The 17,483-nt window shown below is 55.2% G+C and overlaps 1 protein-coding gene across 1 annotated transcript in view; it reads left to right on the forward strand.

Moving 5' to 3' along the window:
- Positions 1–6,746: 6,746 nt before the first annotated feature.
- Positions 6,747–17,483, forward strand: part of LOC133041446 (beta-galactosidase-1-like protein 2) — a gene marked incomplete at its 5' end in the record, with an annotated part of 35,464 nt that continues 24,727 nt past the window's right edge. Inside the window, 2 exons of the mRNA XM_061122132.1 lie at positions 6,747–6,931; positions 14,047–14,115. Coding sequence (XP_060978115.1) covers positions 6,747–6,931; positions 14,047–14,115 — 254 coding nt within the window. The remainder of the gene's footprint in view (positions 6,932–14,046; positions 14,116–17,483) is intronic.

A 17,483-nucleotide genomic window follows, 5' to 3' on the forward strand; every position in this document is an offset into this window, starting at 1 on the left:
CTTGCGTCTTCAAGTAAGTCTAGTCCTTGCTGATGGTTGAACAAGTGCTGGGTACACTGGTCATGGCGTGGCCAAGAGCTGGGCCTGGGACACAGTTTCACTCAAATTACTGTTCCTGCCGGAAAGCACTCACTTGTCAACCACCTGCCTCCTCTGAGGGTCAGCTCGTCGGGCTGGGACCGGAGCCTCCGGTGTGGGCGCCCTGTGCTGGCCCACTGCCCACAGGGCCCCTCTGGGAGGACCATGGGCTCTGGGGGGAACTGTGCCCCAGTGGAGATGCCCCCCATCACCTGCCCTCCCCGAGCTGGCTCGGCTACCAGCCCTTTCTGAATGGCAGTGGACATCCCCACCGGAGCCAGCCCCCTGGCCCTCCAGCTCTCAGAACCCACGTCAACCTTGGAGGTAACTGAGTCCGTTCCCTCTAAACATGGGTATGAGCCGTGTGAAGGTTTGCTCACTCCTCGTGAGCAGATCTGACCACCCCACCCCGGGCCTTTTCCAGTGTCACCAGGCCTTTGGCGGTCGCTTGCTCCTCCAGCCGGGCCTGACGTCGGTCCCATCGTATGAGGACCTCCACCTGTCCAGGTTTGGGCTCCGGGCCTGAGGCGTCACCATCAGTGGAGGGGAGCCATTGTTCCCTCGGGCCTGCGGAGGGGTTGATGGCGTGGGAGCTGAGCCTTCCTCGGTCTGATAGCCACTTTTAAGTCCCGGTCCATGTCCCCAAGAAAAAAGCACGAGTAGCCACTGTCCTTCACATCAGTGTCCCGAGGACAGATGGTTTAGAACTGCCTGTGGCAACTGGTTACCTTTTTAAAAACATAATGTTTTTATTAGAGTGTAATTGCTTTACAAGCTTGCGTTAGTTTCTGCTGTACAACAGAGTGACTCAGCTCTAAGCACACACATCCCCTCCCTCTTGAGTCTCCTCCCACCCCAACCCCCTGCCGCCCACCTCGGCCATCACAGAGCAGCTCCCACTAGCTGTCTGTTTAACACATGGTCATGTACCTATGTCAGTCCCGACCTCCCAGTTTATCCCACCGTCCCCTTCCCTCCCCGTCCACATGTCTCCTCTATGTCTGTGTCTCTATTCCTGCCCTGCAAATAGGTTCATCTGTACCATTTTTTTTCTAGAGTCCACATATGTGCATTAATATATGATGTATGTTTTTCTCTTTCTAACCACTCTGTGTCAGATTCCAGGTCTATACACATCTCTGCAAATGACCCAGCTTCGTTCCTTTATATGGCGAAGCAATATTCTATTGTATATATGTACCACATCCTCTTTATCCATTCATGTCAGTGGACGTCTAGGTTGCCTCCATGTTCTGGCCGTTGTAAATAGTGCTGCAGTGAACATCGGGGTGCATGTTAAAAAATAACTTTTATCTTATGGAAGTTACTTATGTAACACAGGACAGTGTTTGGAATACAGTGAGTGTGTGTCAGTCACTCAGTCGTGCCCAACTCTATGTGACCCCATGGACTGTAGCTCGCCGGGCTCCTCTGTCCGTGGAATTCTCCAGGCAAGAATATTGGGGTGAGTTGCCATTCCCTTCTCCAGGGGATCTTCCCAATCCAGGGACTGAACCCAGATCTCCTGCATTGCAGGCAGTCTCTTCACCATCTGAGCCTCTATAGGGGAAGCTACTATACTGGAATACAGTGGGTTCTCAATAAATATTCTTCAACTTAATGAATAAATAAAAGTACAGTATTGTCCAGAAAGGAAAATTCTCTAATTTTTTCTGGCCCCCAGAGCGAAATAGTGAACGATAATTGAAATACCTTGTGTTTAAGTGGGATCTAATTATAACTTAATGAACTTTATGAAGTGATTCTAAAATTAATCTGGAATAGCACATGAATCAGAGAAGGCAATGGCACCCCACTCCAGTCCTCTTGCCTCCTGGAAAATCCCATGGACGGAGGAGCCTGGTGGGCTGCAGTCCATGGGGTCTCGAAGAGTCGGACACGACTGAGAGACTTCACTTTCACTTTTCACTTTGATGCATTGGAGAAGGAAACGGCAACCCACTCCAGTGTTCTTGCCTGGAGAATCCCAGGGACGGGGGAGCCTGGTGGGCTGCCGTCTATGGGGTCGCACAGAGTCGGACACGGCTGAAGCAACTTGGCAGCAGCAGCACGTGAATAAACAGGAAGCCTCCTTAAAGAGAATAACAAAGTCACAGACTCAAGCTATGAAATATGCTGTGTTGTGTAATAATATTCAGATCTGTAGAAAGCAAATAGAAAGGATAAGACTCGTAAGGTGTGTGAGGCATAGACAAGCCCCCCGCGGGACATGTCAGACTTGGGTGATGTAGGTAGATCACCCGCTTGTGAACACAGAAAGGGACATAAGGACCAAGCTTGGACTGAATAATTATGATCCCTCCTTAACTTCTGCACCTGCTTACCCCACTCTAGTCCCAGCCCTGTGCGTAGGCCTGACAGTCTGCAATATACTAGGTGTCCATGAGCCTGTGAGGCCCTTGGGACTCGTGAGGTCTAACTCCTGTACCCACTGGGGACACTCATGCCGCCCACAGGGTCCTCGACTGCAGAGCGCAGGGGAGTCCCACGGCCGCCCTGCAGACTGAATGGAGAGCTGCAGCCGTCAGCCGTCTCCCGGGGAGGGGGTGGTGTGTGACTCCGGCCAGGCAGCTTCTTTCTGAGGGGGCGCTGCGAGCTCCTGACCACACCTTTGCAGGACTCCGGCAGTGTCCGTCTGTCCACTGGCACTGTACCCTAAGAGTGTTACCACTCCATCTCTCTCTTCTCACTCTGTGTTTTAAATTTATTTATTAAACCGTGTGATCTGAGCCAATTTGATCTGTAAGCCTTTCTGTTCCTTGACCTTTGGGAGAACTTGTTGGTAGTATCCGTAGAGGCCAATATTGCATCAAAGTAAGTTCCAAACAAAACTCGTTGAAGTGTTAAAGTACACGCTGCCTGGCCCAGAGGTTAGTAGCACAGGCTTTTGAACTCTGTTGCAGGGACTGAAACCTGGGTCTGCTGCTAACTGCTGCGTCACCTTCGGGAAGTTACCTAAGCTCACTCTGCCTCAGTTCTTTTTTTTTTTTTTTTTTATTGTGCTGTACATCTTTTGGGATTTTTATTCCTTAGTGAAGTGAAGTCGCTCAGTCATGTCCGACTCTTTGCGACCCATGGACTGTAGCCCACCAGGCTTCTCCATCCATGGGATCTTCCAGGCAAGAATAATGGAGTGGGTTGACATTGCCTTCTCCAGGGGATCTTCCCAACCCAGGGATCAAACCCAGGTCTCCCGCATCGCAGGCAGACGCTTTACCGTCTGAGCCACCAAGGAAGCCCCTTAACCAGGGATCAAACCCTCACCTTTGGCAGTGATAAGCAAGCAGTCCTAACCACTGGGCTGCTAGGGAATTTCCTGCCTGAGTTCCTAAATCTGTGAAATAAGGATAAAAAGAGCGCTAGCTGATAAAGCTGATAAATGAATTCACAGGTAGTGCATTTAGAACTGTGTCTGGCCCTGTGTAAGTTCTTTTTGCAAGTTGGATCTGGTCAGACAGACCCAGTGGAATAAATGGAATAAAATACAGAATCAAAAGCAGATAAAAGCATATGAGAATTTTGTATATGATAAAGGTCTTTGCAAACTAATGAGGGAAGAGTTACATTTGGGAGAAATCTGTTAGCCATTTGGGAAAAAATGAAAGGTTCACCTACCTTTCCATCTTATATTAACATAAATTTTTGATGAACCAGAGATTTAAATGAAGAAACAAGCTGCAGAAACATTAGAAGAAAACATAGGCACTGTGGAGTAATCTACAGAATTACTGCCATAGAAGATGTTTAGATCTTACATGGCAGAACTATAATAAGAGCTACAATCAATATCAAGTGAGTAAATATTAACATTTAATATATCCATACAAGCAACAATAGATGTTTTGCAGGAGCACATACAACAAATGATACACATCCTTCAGAATCGGGGGACTGATTCTGGAGCCTCCTAAGACACCCAAGCCCACAGGTGCTCAGGTCCCTCGCCATCAGTCCTCCGTGTCCCCAGAGGTGGAATGCGCAGTCAGACTGTGAGGTGATGGGCATGAAATGAGCACAGAGACACAGGGGAGCTGGGCAAACAGCCACGCCCGCTCTGCAGGCAGCCTGCCCGGGGCCGGCTCTGTAGGCAGCCTGCGCGGGCCTCACGGCTGCTGATTCACTCTCACTTGCAGAGCAGTGTGCTACATGTAAGCGGTTTAGCGAAGCCTCACTACCACCAAAGCTAGTGGAGGTGATGGAATTCCAGCTGAATTATTTCAAATCCTAAAAGGTGATGGGTTAAACTGCTGCACTCAATATGCCAGCACATTTGGAAAACTCAGCAGTGGCCACAGGACTGAAAAAGGTCAGTTTTCATTCCAATCTCAAAGAAAGGCAGTGCCAAAGAACGTTCCAACTCCCAGACAATTGTGCTCATTTCACTTGCTAGCAAGGTAATGCTCAAAATCCTTCCAGTCAGGCTTCAACAGTATGTGAACTAAGAAATTCCAGATATATAAGTGGATTTGGAAAAGGCAGAAGAACCAGAGATCAAATTGCCAACATATACTGGATCATAGAAAAAGCAAGAGAATTCAGCAAGAGGATTCCAGAAAACTAAGATCATGGCATCTGGTCCCATCAGTTCATGGCAAATAGATGGGGGGAAAACGAAAACATGTCTTTATTTTCTTGGGCTCCAAAATCACTGCAGATTGTGACTGCAGCCATGAAATTAAAAGATGCTTGCTCCTTGGAAAAAAAGCTATGACCAACCTAGACAACATTTTAAAAGGCAGAGACATCACTTTGCCAACAAAGGTCCATCTAGTCAAAGCTATGTATGGTTTTTCCAGTAGTCATGTATGGATGTGAGACTTGGGCTATGAAAGAAAGCTGAGCACCAAAGAATTGATGCTTTTGAACTGTGGTGTTGGAGAAGACTCTTGAGAGTCCCTTGGACTGCAAGTCCATCCTAAAGGAAATCAGTCCTGAATATACATTGGAAGGACTGATGCTGAAGCTGAAACTCCAATACTTTGGCCACCTGATGCAAAGAGCTGACTCGTTGGAAAAGACCCTGATGTTGGGAAAGATTGAAGGCGGGAGGAGAAAGGGAAGACACAGGATGAGATGGCTGGATGGCATCACCTACTCGATGGACATGAGTTTGAGTAAACTCTGGGAGTTGGTGATGGACAGGGAGGCCTGGCGTGCTGCAGTCCGTGGGGTCCCAAAGAGTCGGCAGGGGCACGCTGAGCGACTGAACAGCAAGCTGCTCTCAGAGCCTGAATCCGGATCAGCACAGACCAGGAGGGCTGTAGCCAAGCCGGTCGCCCCGCGGGGGGAGGAGCGGGCCCCTGTAGGTGTGTCGCGCAGGTGAGCCCTCAGCCCCGCCCCAGCCCCGCCCCCCGGCCTCACCCCCGACTCTGCTCTGGAGCCCGCCTTGCAGGTCCCGCGGGTCTGGAGACAGAAGAGCTCCGCGCTTGAGGTTAGCCGGAGCGGCCAGGGACTTGGCGGTTTCAGGGTCGGTCTGGCAAGAGCCTGGCCTGCCCCGGGGATGTCGCCGGGCCTGAGAGGCGCTCCGGCTGGACCCCAAGTCCAGGAAAGGACCTTCCTGCTCTCAGAGCCTCGCGCAGTGAAGTGCGGCGACCGTGCCAAGGGGGTGGCCGCTGCCGCGCAGGGTCCTGGGGCGGGATGCCAACCGCGGAGAGCGTGCAGGAGGGGGGTGGGTCCCGGCGGTGGGGGCGGGTTTCGGAGGGAGACGGGTGGGTACAGGCCGCCGGGGTCCCCAGCGGTTTGGGCATCGCTTGGGTCCTGAGGGGCGCCGCGGTGGGCCGTCGGTCTACAGGGAGCTCCAGAAGAGGCCCGGGGCGGGGCACTGGTGGCTTCGGGTTCCCTCTCCTTATGCGTGTCCCTGGAGACGGCCTGTTGGGGGAGCGGGTCTAGGGCGGGGGTCCTCTGCACTGTGAGTCTGGGGTCTGTCACTTGAAGCTGGGTCCACCCTGCCCACGACCTCCCTGACCCCCCCCCCCAACAAGGTGCCCAGGGACACCCCTCATTGCTAGGTGGGCCCCCACGCGGCCCCTGTTCCCTGAAGCATGTTACGGGCCACGGTGTGGGGGAGGGGTTGGGAGTGGTGGGCGGAGATGACCGTCCGAGGTCCGGCCAGCCGGTGTTCTCTGCTGGACACTGACCCCTGAGAGTCACTCAGCCGGAAAATGTCTCTGGCAAATTACCCGAGATGATTTTGTTTATAAAGCTTCCTTGAGGGAGGCTTGGTCTTCTCTAAAAAGTCAGGGGTGTCTGAAGACCTCATGGTTCAACAGGAGCCTGGCTCTGCAGCCCACCTCCCTCCCGGCAGGAGGCCTGGCCTCGGCGTGTCTGGAATCGAGGGGTAGCTGTGCAGGCCTGCCCACCCCTGACCCGTCCTCCAAGGCCTGGCCTCTCCCGGCAGCCGCTCCTTCCCGGCCCGGGGCCCTGACCTCTGTCTGTCCCGTCTGTCTAGCATGCAGGCCTTCTTGTTCTTGGTGAGGCTGGCGGGCCTCCTGAGCCTGACTTCCAGGTTCCTGGTAACGTCCATGTTGCAAGAAGGCCTCCCAGAGAGGTAGGTCTGAGGGCAGGGCCCTGGAGGAGAGACCCTCGCGCCAGGCCCGCCGCTGTGGGACGTCACACACCTCCGGTGTCCCTGCAGCGTGGTCCAGGCTCTCCTGAGGCCCTCGCACATCAGTGAGAGGCTTGTGGGTCTGCAGGTGAGGGGCTCCGACTTCACGCTGGGGAACACGCCTTTCCTCATCCTGTCGGGCACCATCCACTACTTCCGCGTGCCCCGGGACTACTGGAAGGACAGCCTCCTGAAGCTGAAGGCCTGCGGCTTCAACACCGTCACCACGTGAGTGCAGGCTGCCGCGACCCTTGCACCAGCCTCTGCTCGGCGTCTCGGGCTCCCCGGGCCCCGCCGTTGAGTGGAGCCTGCTCCTGGGGCCGTCTGTCTCAGCAGGTTTGCTCCAGCCTACACACCGCGGTCTCCTGTCCCAGGTGGCTGCAGCCCCGCCTCCCCTCGGTCCTGGGGTCTAGGCAGCGGGCCCCAGTCCTCCTTGGAGAGCTGCCCTGTGGTCAGAGTCGGCCCAGTGATGAGTGCCAGGGAAAGCCCTGTCTCACTGAGAATCAAGCCTGGAGAATCCTGTGATTATCCTCATTCTGTTCAGTGAAGCAAAGAAAGAGCGAGCAAACATGGTGGATTTCTTTTCCACCTTCTAGGCTTAGAAAGTGCCCATCCATTATTGTTTGGATAGTTCTATGTGTGTCCTTTTCAGTGACTTGATTTTTAAAGTGTAAGGTTAGAAAGAAAAAACACCAAAAACCCTGTATTTTAAATATTTGGAATTTAATTTGGCAAATGATGGGGAATGAGGTTTTAAAGCATTTTCCCCAAAACTGTCATAAAACCTTTCACACATCACATCATCTTCCTTCTTTGTCTCCTCACTGTGCTGCTGCTTTTGTATAGCAGTGATTCAGACATTGAAACTTCATGAACTGTTACATTCTGTAAAAACAGGGATTCACTATGTGGTACACCTGAAAATAATATACTGCTGAAATCGGTGAGACTTCCAGAAAACATGTCATGAACTAGTAAAAATCTTAAAACGTTTGTGGTTGAAATAAGACTGCCAGATTTTGTCTGTTTTAGTATCCTTGTTTAAAAATATAAAAATTATCACCATTGTTTCATAAACTATAAGATGCTCTGAGTCACTCAAAGCAGAACATTATCTCAGAATAAAGCAGCAGCACAGTGCATGCATTTTGTAGAAAAGATTGCACTGTCTTTACATATATATATATATATATATATATGTATATATATAAATGCATATATATATATGCATTTAAAAAATTGAAGCATGGTTGATTTACAAAAGTTTTTGTGGAAAGTGTTAGTCACTCAGTCATGTCCGACTCTTTGCGACCCCATGGACTGTAGCCCACCAGTCTCCTCTGTCCATGGGATTCTCCTGGCAAGAATACTGGAGTGGGTTGCCATTCACTTCTCCAGGGGATCTTCCCCACCCAGGGATTCAGCCCAGGTCTCCCACATTGCGGGCAGATTCTTTACCGTCTGAGCCACCAAAGTTGTGCTAATGGCTACTCTACAGCAAAATGACTCAGTTACACACATACATAAATTTTAAAATCATTTTCATTATGGTTTATCCTAGGAGATTGGGTAAAGTTCCCTGTGCTATACTGAAAGTCGCTCAGTTCTATCCGACCCTTTGTGATCCCATGGACTGTCCATGGGATTCTCCAGGCCAGAATAGTGGAGCGGGTAGCCTTTCCCTTCTCCAGGGAATCTTCCCATCTTTACCAGCTGAGCCACTGGGGAAGCCCAAGAATACTGGAGTATTCTTGGAGCGGGTATACTGGAGCGGGTAGCCTATCCCTTCTCCAGGGGATCTTCCCGATCCAGGAATCAAACAGGGGTCTCCTGCATTGCAGGCAGATTCTTTACCAACTGAGCTACCAGGGACGCCCTGTGCTATAGAGTAGGACCTTATTTTTATCTATTCTAAATGTGATAGTTTGCATCTACTAACCCTAAACTCCCAGTTCATCCCTCTCCTTCCCTCCCCCCTTTTTAATTAGAGTATGTTTGCTTTATGATGTTGTGTCAGTTTCAGCTGCACAACAACATGAATCAGCTCTATGTACACACACCCCTCCCTCTCTCGCCTCCCTCCCACCCCACCCCACCCCTCTCGGTCATCACAGAGCCCCGAGCTGAGCTGCCTCTGCTTGACAGCCGCCTCCCACTAGCTGTCTGTTTGACACATAGTCATGTATATATCAGGGTTTCTCTTGTGGCTTGGATGGTAAAGTATCTACCTGCAATGTGGGAGACCTGGGTTCCATCCCTGGGTCAGGAAGATCTCCTGGAGAAGGGCATGGCAACCCACACCAGTATTCTCATCGAGAGAATGCCATGGACAGAGGAGCCTGGCAGGCTACAATCCATGGGGTCGAAAAGAGTTGGACATGACTGAGCGGCTGATGCTTTCACTTTCTTCACTGTAATATGTCCACCCCAGTCTCTCTGTCCGTCCCACACTCTCCTTGCCCCCACGCAACCCCATGCCCACAAGTCCCTTCTCATCGTCTGTCCCTGCCCCACAGTTTCAGTCTTCTAGATTCCATATATATGTGCTAATAGACCATATTGATTTTTCTCCCTCTGACTTTCTCCACTCTGTGCGACAGACACTGGCAACCAGTCATCGGCCAAAGTACTGCAGGAAGAAACCCGGAGTCTGACAGTCAGATCTGCTGACTCGGGAGGGTGTGAGCACAGAGCAGGGTGCTGCCTGTCTCAGCAAGAGGCGTTGGGGGGTCTTCTGTACAGTGGGGGTCCAGCCTGAGAACCCCGAGGGGTCTAGGAAGAGCAGGTGCAGGCTCTGGCTTGGGCGTTGTGTCTGAGGCAGGACCAGCAGCGGGGGTTAACTTGGGGTGGGGCTGGCACAGACTTGGGGCATTTTAGCAGGTGCATAGCTGGGCAGAGCAGGGAGCCTGTGGGCGGGAAGCCAGCCTTCACTCCCAGGGGCCACACTCTTCTTTCTTTCAGTCTTGAATAGGTCTTCAGTCACGGGATAACGTCACTGTACATTCACAAGTGCTCTGCCCCAGGGCAGAGGGTCTCCACGATGCTTTGAGGACACAGAGGCGGGGTTTGGGTCCAGCCCATTTTCAGTTGCACCCTGGGACCCACTCCTTCTCATACCATCACAGCACTTTTGGTTTATGATATCCTTTCATACAGGTTTCTAAACATGTTTATCCTGTTTTGTGTTCGCGGAGCTTCCTGGATCTGTGGTTTGACAACTGCCCTTCACTTGGGAAGTTGTTAGGATGTTATTTCTTGGACTGTTTCTTCTTTCCCTTCTCCCTTGAATCTCCTCTGGTGCTTGTCACATCCGTGCTGTCCCGCAGGACTCGGATGCTGTCCTCCTTCCTTCTGTTCGCTCCTCTGTGCAGTTCAGTTTGGAGGGTGGGCCTGTCCTGCCTCGAGCTCACGCCTTCTTCCCGTGGCTCTGTGACAGCTAGCGCCTTGTGCTCTAGTGCTCCCTTTTTATTCTTGGCGTTTCCGTCTCTGCTCATGTCGCCCCCCTTGCCCGCTGTCCACTTCCTCGTTTAGCACCTGAGGCAGAGCTGTTTTACATTCCCGGTCTAGTAATTCCACCGAATCTCCCACTTCAAAGCCTGGTTCTCATCTGCTTTGCCTCCTCAGCGGTGTCTTTGTTTTTGCCCGTCTTACAGCTTTCTCTCGAAAGCTGGGCATGCTGGCATGGGCGAGAGGACCTGGAGCAACAGGCCTGTGTGTGAGGTGTCTGGCCTGCGGGCTTGCTGCTGTAACTGGTTTCAGAAGAACTTCTCCCCTCGCCTCCTTGCTGCTGTCTCCCCACCGCCTTTGGTTTTTCCTGGAGATTCCCCCTAAGCAGGGCCTGAGTCCTAGAGCGCCTCTGGCTGAAACCCCTTCTGTCTATGGGAGCCTGTAGACGCACTGCGAGGGGAGGGCGGAGGCTGAGTGCCGTCAGCCTCGGTGGGTGTCTGCGCCGAGCTGACCGCGCAAGGCCGGCTCTGCGTGCTTCTCTTTCTCCCCGTGGTCATCTGGGGAACGTCCCCTGCAGCTCTGGCAATGGTACTCTCGGCTGAGGGCGGGTATTTGTCAAGAGAGAAAAGCCTGGACGTACTTTAAAATGCCCACTCTCCCCTAACCCCGAGGGAAGCAAGAGGGATTTATCTTAGTCCTTCACAGCGAGAACCCTGGGGCTTCCGCAGGTTTTGACTCTCAAGCGCATTGACACGGAGCCTCCGGCGAGCCGTCACTGACAGATTAAGTGTTGCTACCAACCCTGGCTCCGGCAGCTGGCTTCAGCCCTGGCCATCCGCTCTGGATGAATGTGGTCAGCTGTGTCAGGGGCCTTCTCAGAGAAGCAGGGCCAGCAGGTCTGTGTTTGTGTGTGTGTGTGTGTGTGTGTGTGTCAGGGGCCTTCTCAGAGAAGCAGGGCCAGCGGGTGTGTGTGTGTGTGTGTGCGCGTGCGTGCGTGCGCAATGAGAAATCCCAGGATCTGCAGTTGGCGAGCTGGAGCCCCAGAGCTAGAATGGTGAGGATTCCAGCCCGAGAGATGGCAGGTGTTGGGAGAGGGGGAGGTGAGACCTGACTCCAAGCTCAGCAGTCAGGTGTTGTCGGGGTGGGGGGCGGGGCACAGGGTGTGGAATGTTTGGTCCAAGTTACCTAGTACACCCTCACTGGTAATATTCAGTTCAGTTGCTCAGTCGTGTCTGACTCTTTGCGACCCCATGGACTGCAGCATGCCAGGCCTCCCTGTCCATCACCAACTCCCAGAGCTTGCTCAAACTCCTGTCCATCGAGCCGGTGATGCCATCCAACTATTTCATCCTCTGTCATCCCCTTCTCCTCCTGCCTCCTCCTGGAAGAATTTTCCACAGTTTGTTGTGATCCACACAGTCAAAGGCTTTGTCGGAGTCATTAAAGCAGAAGTAGATGTTTTTCTGGAACACTCTTGTTTTTTTGATGATCCAGCGGATGTTGGCAATTTGATCTCTGGTTCCTCTGCCATTTCTAAATCCAGCTTGAACATCTGGAAGTTCATGGTTCACGTACTGTTGAAGCCTGGCTTCATCGCTGTCTTGTATTCATTTTCATAGTCGCATTTTATTGAAGTTAGGCATGTGTCCATTATATAAGCATTGACTTCCATGAGCTTAGTCACATGAACGTGCTCCTGTAGCCTGGCCATGTGCCTTCGTCTCAGAAGCTCTCCTGTTGCCTACAGTCAAGACCACCCAGCAGAGGAGTGGCAGAGCTTGTGTTTCCAACATGTACATCACTTTGACCTCTTTTGAACTTTATGCACCTGGAATCATACAGTCTTTACTCTTGTGTCTGATCTTCTGCTCAAGATCATGTTTGTGAGGTTCCTCCATGATCTGCCATATTTTAGCTTGTTCATTCCCATTGCTGTGTGTAATTCCATCAAAAACCACACCAACACGTGTTCTTCTGGTCTAACGTGTAGTTTGGGTCCAGTTTTCCTTATTGATTTTCTGTCTGGATGATGTGTCCATTGTTAAAAGTGGGATATTGAATCATTTTTTTTCAGGATCTTGGATTTGTTCCCTAAGGTCTTATATAAAGTTCTTTATCTAAATTCTTAGATTCTAACTTGTTCTCTTTTCTAAAAGTAACACGCTAGCGCGACAGAGTCTTACCATCACATCTCTACATCTCACCTTCTTTCTGCTGTGCTGTGTCACGCGTCTTATTTTTATAAACTATGAAATTTATGATACATTTTCCCCTGGTTTGAACATCTAATTATATTTGAGATAAATTTAAAGTGACAAAGATATCTTTTTTATTTACCCATATATTTACCTTTTTTGATACTCTTCATTCCTTTGTACAGATGACTATTTCTACCAGGTATCATTTCCTTCTGCTGAGAGACTTCCCGAAGTCAGTTGATCATGAATTATCTTAGATTTAATTTCTTTGAAAACTATTTCTCTTTCATCTTAAGCTTTGAGGGATAATTTCACTGGGTATAATTTCACTGGGTATAGAATTTTAGGCTGATTTTTTTTTGTTGTTGTTTGGGGCTTTCTTTTCAGTACCTTAAATATGTCTCTTTGCTGTCTTCTGATTTACACATTATCTGATGGCAAGTCTTCTGTACTTCTTATATTTTTAAAAAAAAATATTTGTGTAATTTCTTGTTTTCCTCTCTCTGGTTGCTTTTAAGACTTTTTCTTTGTCATTGCTTTTCAGCTATTTGCTCCTGATGCACTATGGTGTAGATTTTTCCCCCCCTACTTGTGGTTCATGGAAATTCTTGGGTCTGTAGGTTTATGCTGCTACTGCTGCTGCTGCTAAGTTGCTTCAGTTGTATCTGACTCTGTGCAACCCCATAGATGGCAGCCCACCAGGCTCCCCTGTCCCTGGGATTCTCCAGGCAAGAACACTGGAGTGGGTTGCCATTTTCTTCTCTAATGCATGGAAGTGAAAAGTGAAAGTGAAGTGGCTCAGTCGTGTCCGACTCTTAGTGACCCCATGGACTGCAGCATACCAGGCTCCTCCGTCCATGGGATTTTCTAGGCGAGAGTACTGGAGTGGGGTGCCATTGCCTTCTTCCTGTAGGTTTATAGTTTTCATCAATTTACCAAAATTTGGTAAAACTTCCTATTTCTTCTAGTAATTTTACCTCCCCTTTCCCCTGGGACTTGGACTTCTTGATAAGATCCCACACATTACTGATGCTTTGTTCATTTTAATTTTTAGTGTTTTTTTTTTTTCCTGCTTTCCAGTTTAGGTAATTTCTTTTGCTCTGTCTTAAAACATCCTAGGATTCTATTACTATTTCTATTCTGTTGTTAATATCAGTGGTATATTTTTCATTTCCTGCTCTTAATTGCATCTAGAGTATTTTCGGTTTCAGATATTATATTTTTTAAAATCTAGAAGTTCCTTTGGGATCTTTTTTATATCTTCCATTTTCTTCATTATGGTCATGCTTTTAGTTACTTATTAAAGATATGTTTTATTAAAGGTATATGTTTGTTTAACAAAGTATACCTTATTAAAGGTATATGTTTGTTATTCCTTTTTAATATTTTTTTTTGGCCACTTTCAACCTATATGTCATTTCTGGGTTTATTTCTGTTGCTCAGTTTTTTTTTCTGGCTTATGTGTCATATTTTTCTGGATTTCTTTTTTTTTTTCCTCTGGATTTCTTTGTTTGTTTTGGAGAGTGAGTTTGGCATACCTAGTAAACTTTAAATGGATATACTGGGTATTGTGAATGCTATACTATTGGTTGCTGGATTTCACTTTGTATTCATTTAAATAATATTGTATAACCTAATATTATATAATTTATAATTGTAAAATATAAAGTTTTTACATTTCTCTTTTTTCTGTTTCAGGCATGTTCCTTGGAACCTTCATGAACCAAGAAGAGGCCAGTTTCACTATAGTGGAAACCTGGATTTGATGTATGTTTCCTGTTTAAGTTGCTGTTTCTCTGGCTCAGAGATGGGGGTTTGACTCTGTAGGGTCAGATGAAGCAACAGTCACCTTGCTTTCCCCTTGAGAACCCCCTGGAAGCTCTGATAATTCCATTCCCCAGACAGCAGCCCCTTGCCCAGGGAGGCTGTTGTCAGTGGTGGAGCCCAGACCTCAGTGTCCCCTGTGCGTTTCACCCACGTGTGGCTCAGAGAGCGTCCCTGCGGCTCTAATCTATCGCGGGGACCCCCCTGTTTCACTTATAAGAGGAAATTTCTGAACTATAGTTTGTAGGAGTTTTGAGACATGATACAGTAAGAGTAATTGTTCAGAACCATGCATCTTCCATCCGCTGTAGTTCTTAGCTGTCTTTGATGCTGCAGATACACAGACTATGTGCTGTGCTGTGGAATAAGGCTGTCTATAGAGGGAGGCAAATAGCAGCTGAGGACTCATAACCCAAACTAGGCGAACAGCCCAGGGCGGGTAACCGCAGAGGGATAGCTCCAGTACTTTAGGACCCGGAGCAGGAGTTTGTTAGAGGGGTCGGGCGGGACTTGAGGCAGAAGGTCCAGCAAGGCCACAGTCGGAGCAGTCAGAGGTGTGGGAGGAGCTGACATGAGTTACACTGACATTCCTGCTGCTGTGAGGGAACCCCGACATCGTCTGTCAATAAAGATCTGTTTTCATTAAGGAAGGTTTAAAATAGATATTCACAGTGAGTGTGCACTGCTCTTCCCAGAGAGAACCCAGGGCTTCAGGGTCTTTCCCTCTCGTAGCTTAAGCGTCGCCAGCACCTAGCTTTCAAGCCGCTGCACCTGCCCGCATCGCACCGCGGCCCCCCGCCCCGCGCCCGCCCGCCCTGCACCGCCCCGCAGCGCGCCCACCCGCCCGCAGCGGGCCCGCACGCGCCCGCACTGCACCGCCCCGCACCGCCCCGCACGCGCACTGCCCCGCCCCGCACCGCCCCGCCCCGCACCGCCCCACGCCCGCACCGCCCCGCCCCGCACCGCCCCGCGCCCGCACTGCCCCGCCCCGCACCGCCCCGCGCCCGCACCGCCCCGCACCCGCACTGCACCGCCCCGCACCGCCCCGCGCCCGCACTGCACCGCCCCGCACTGCCCCGCCCCGCACCGCCCCGCACCCGCACTGCACCGCCCCGCGCCCGCACTGCACCGCCCCGCACCGCCCCGCGCCCGCACTGCCCTGCCCCGCACCGCCCCGCCCCGCACCGCCCCGCGCGCGCACCGCCCCACCCCGCACCGCCCCGCGCCCGCACTGCCCCGCCCTGCACCGCCCCGCGCCCGCACTGCCCCACCCCGCACCGCCCCGCGCCCGCACTGCACCGCCCCGCACCGCCCCGCGCCCGCACTGCACCGCCCCACACCGCCCCGCCCCGCACCGCCCCGCGCCCGCACTGCACCGCCCCGCCCCGCACCGCCCCGCGCCCGCACTGCCCCGCCCCGCACCGCCCCGCGCCCGCACTGCCCTGCCCCGCACCGCCCCGCCCCGCACCGCCCCGCGCCCGCACCGCCCTGCCCCGCACCGCCCCGCCCCGCACCGCCCCACACCGCCCCGCCCCGCACCGCCCCGCGCCCGCACTGCCCCGCCCCGCACCGCCCCGCGCCCGCACTGCCCCGCCCCGCACCGCCCCGCGCCCGCACTGCCCCGCCCCGCACCGCCCCGCGCCCGCACTGCCCTGCCCCGCACCGCCCCGCCCCGCACCGCCCCGCGCCCGCACTGCCCCGCCCCGCACTGCCCTGCCCCGCACTGCCCCGCCCCGCACCGCCCCACACCGCCCCGCCCCGCACCGCCCCGCGCCCGCACTGCCCCGCCCCGCACCGCCCCGCGCCCGCACTGCCCCGCCCCGCACCGCCCCGCGCCCGCACTGCCCCGCCCCGCACCGCCCCGCGCCCGCACTGCCCTGCCCCGCACCGCCCCGCCCCGCACCGCCCCGCACCCGCACTGCCCCGCCCCGCACTGCCCTGCCCCGCACTGCCCCGCCCCGCACCGCCCCACACCGCCCCGCCCCGCACCGCCCCGCGCCCGCACTGCCCCGCCCCGCACCGCCCCGCGCCCGCACTGCCCTGCCCGGCACCGCCCCGCCCCGCACCGCCCCGCGCCCGCACTGCCCCGCCCCGCACTGCCCTGCCCCGCACCGCCCCGCCCCGCACCGCCCCGCGCCCGCACTGCCCTGCCCCGCACCGCCCCGCGCCCGCACTGCCCTGCCCCGCACCGCCCCACCCCGCACCGCCCCGCGCCTGCACTGCCCCGCCCCGCCCCGCACCGCCCCGCGCCCGCACTGCCCTGCCCCGCACCGCCCCGCGCCCGCACTGCACTGCCCCGCACCGCCCCGCGCCCGCACTGCCCTGCCCCGCACCGCCCCACCCCGCACCGCCCCGCGCCCGCACTGCCCCGCCCCGCACCGCCCCGCGCCCGCACCGCCCCGCGCCTGCACTGCCCCGCCCCGCACCGCCCCGCGCCCGCACCGCCCCGCGCCCGCACTGCCCCGCCCCGCACCGCCCCGCGCCCGCACTGCCCCGCCCCGCACCGCCCCACCCCGCACCGCCCCGCGCCCGCACTGCACCGCCCCGCCCCGCACCGCCCCGCGCCCGCACTGCCCTGCCCCGCACCGCCCCACGCCCGCACCGCCCCGCGCCTGCACTGCCCCGCCCCGCACCGCCCCGCGCCCGCACCGCCCCGCGCCCGCACTGCACCGCCCCGCCCCGCACCGCCCCGCGCCCGCACTGCCCCGCCCCGCACCGCCCCGCGCCCGCACTGCCCCGCGCCCGCACTGCCCCGCCCCGCACCGCCCCGCGCCCGCACCGCCCCGCGCCCGCACTGCACTGCCCCGCCCCGCACCGCCCCGCGCCCGCACTGCCCTGCCCCGCACCGCCCCGCGCCCGCACCGCCCCGCGCCCGCACTGCCCCGCCCCGCACCGCCCCGCGCCCGCACCGCCCCGCGCCCGCACTGCCCCGCCCCGCACCGCCCCGCGCCCGCACTGCCCCGCGCCCGCACTGCCCCGCCCCGCACCGCCCCGCGCCCGCACTGCCCCGCCCCGCACCGCCCCAACCCGCACCGCCCCGCGCCCGCACTGCACCGCCCCGCCCCGCCCCACCCCGCACCGCCCCGCGCCCGCACTGCACCGCCCCGCCCCGCACCGCCCCGCGCCCGCACCGCCCCACCCCGCACCGCCCCGCGCCCGCACTGCACCGCCCCGCCCCGCCCCACCCCGCACCGCCCCGCGCCCGCACTGCCCCGCCCCGCACCGCCCCGCGCCCGCACTGCCCCGCCCCGCACCGCCCCACGCCCGCACCGCCCCGCGCCTGCACTGCCCCGCCCCGCACCGCCCCGCGC

Source organism: Dama dama, chromosome 1 (assembly GCF_033118175.1).
Source record: "Dama dama isolate Ldn47 chromosome 1, ASM3311817v1, whole genome shotgun sequence".
Lineage (NCBI taxonomy): Eukaryota > Metazoa > Chordata > Mammalia > Artiodactyla > Cervidae > Dama > Dama dama.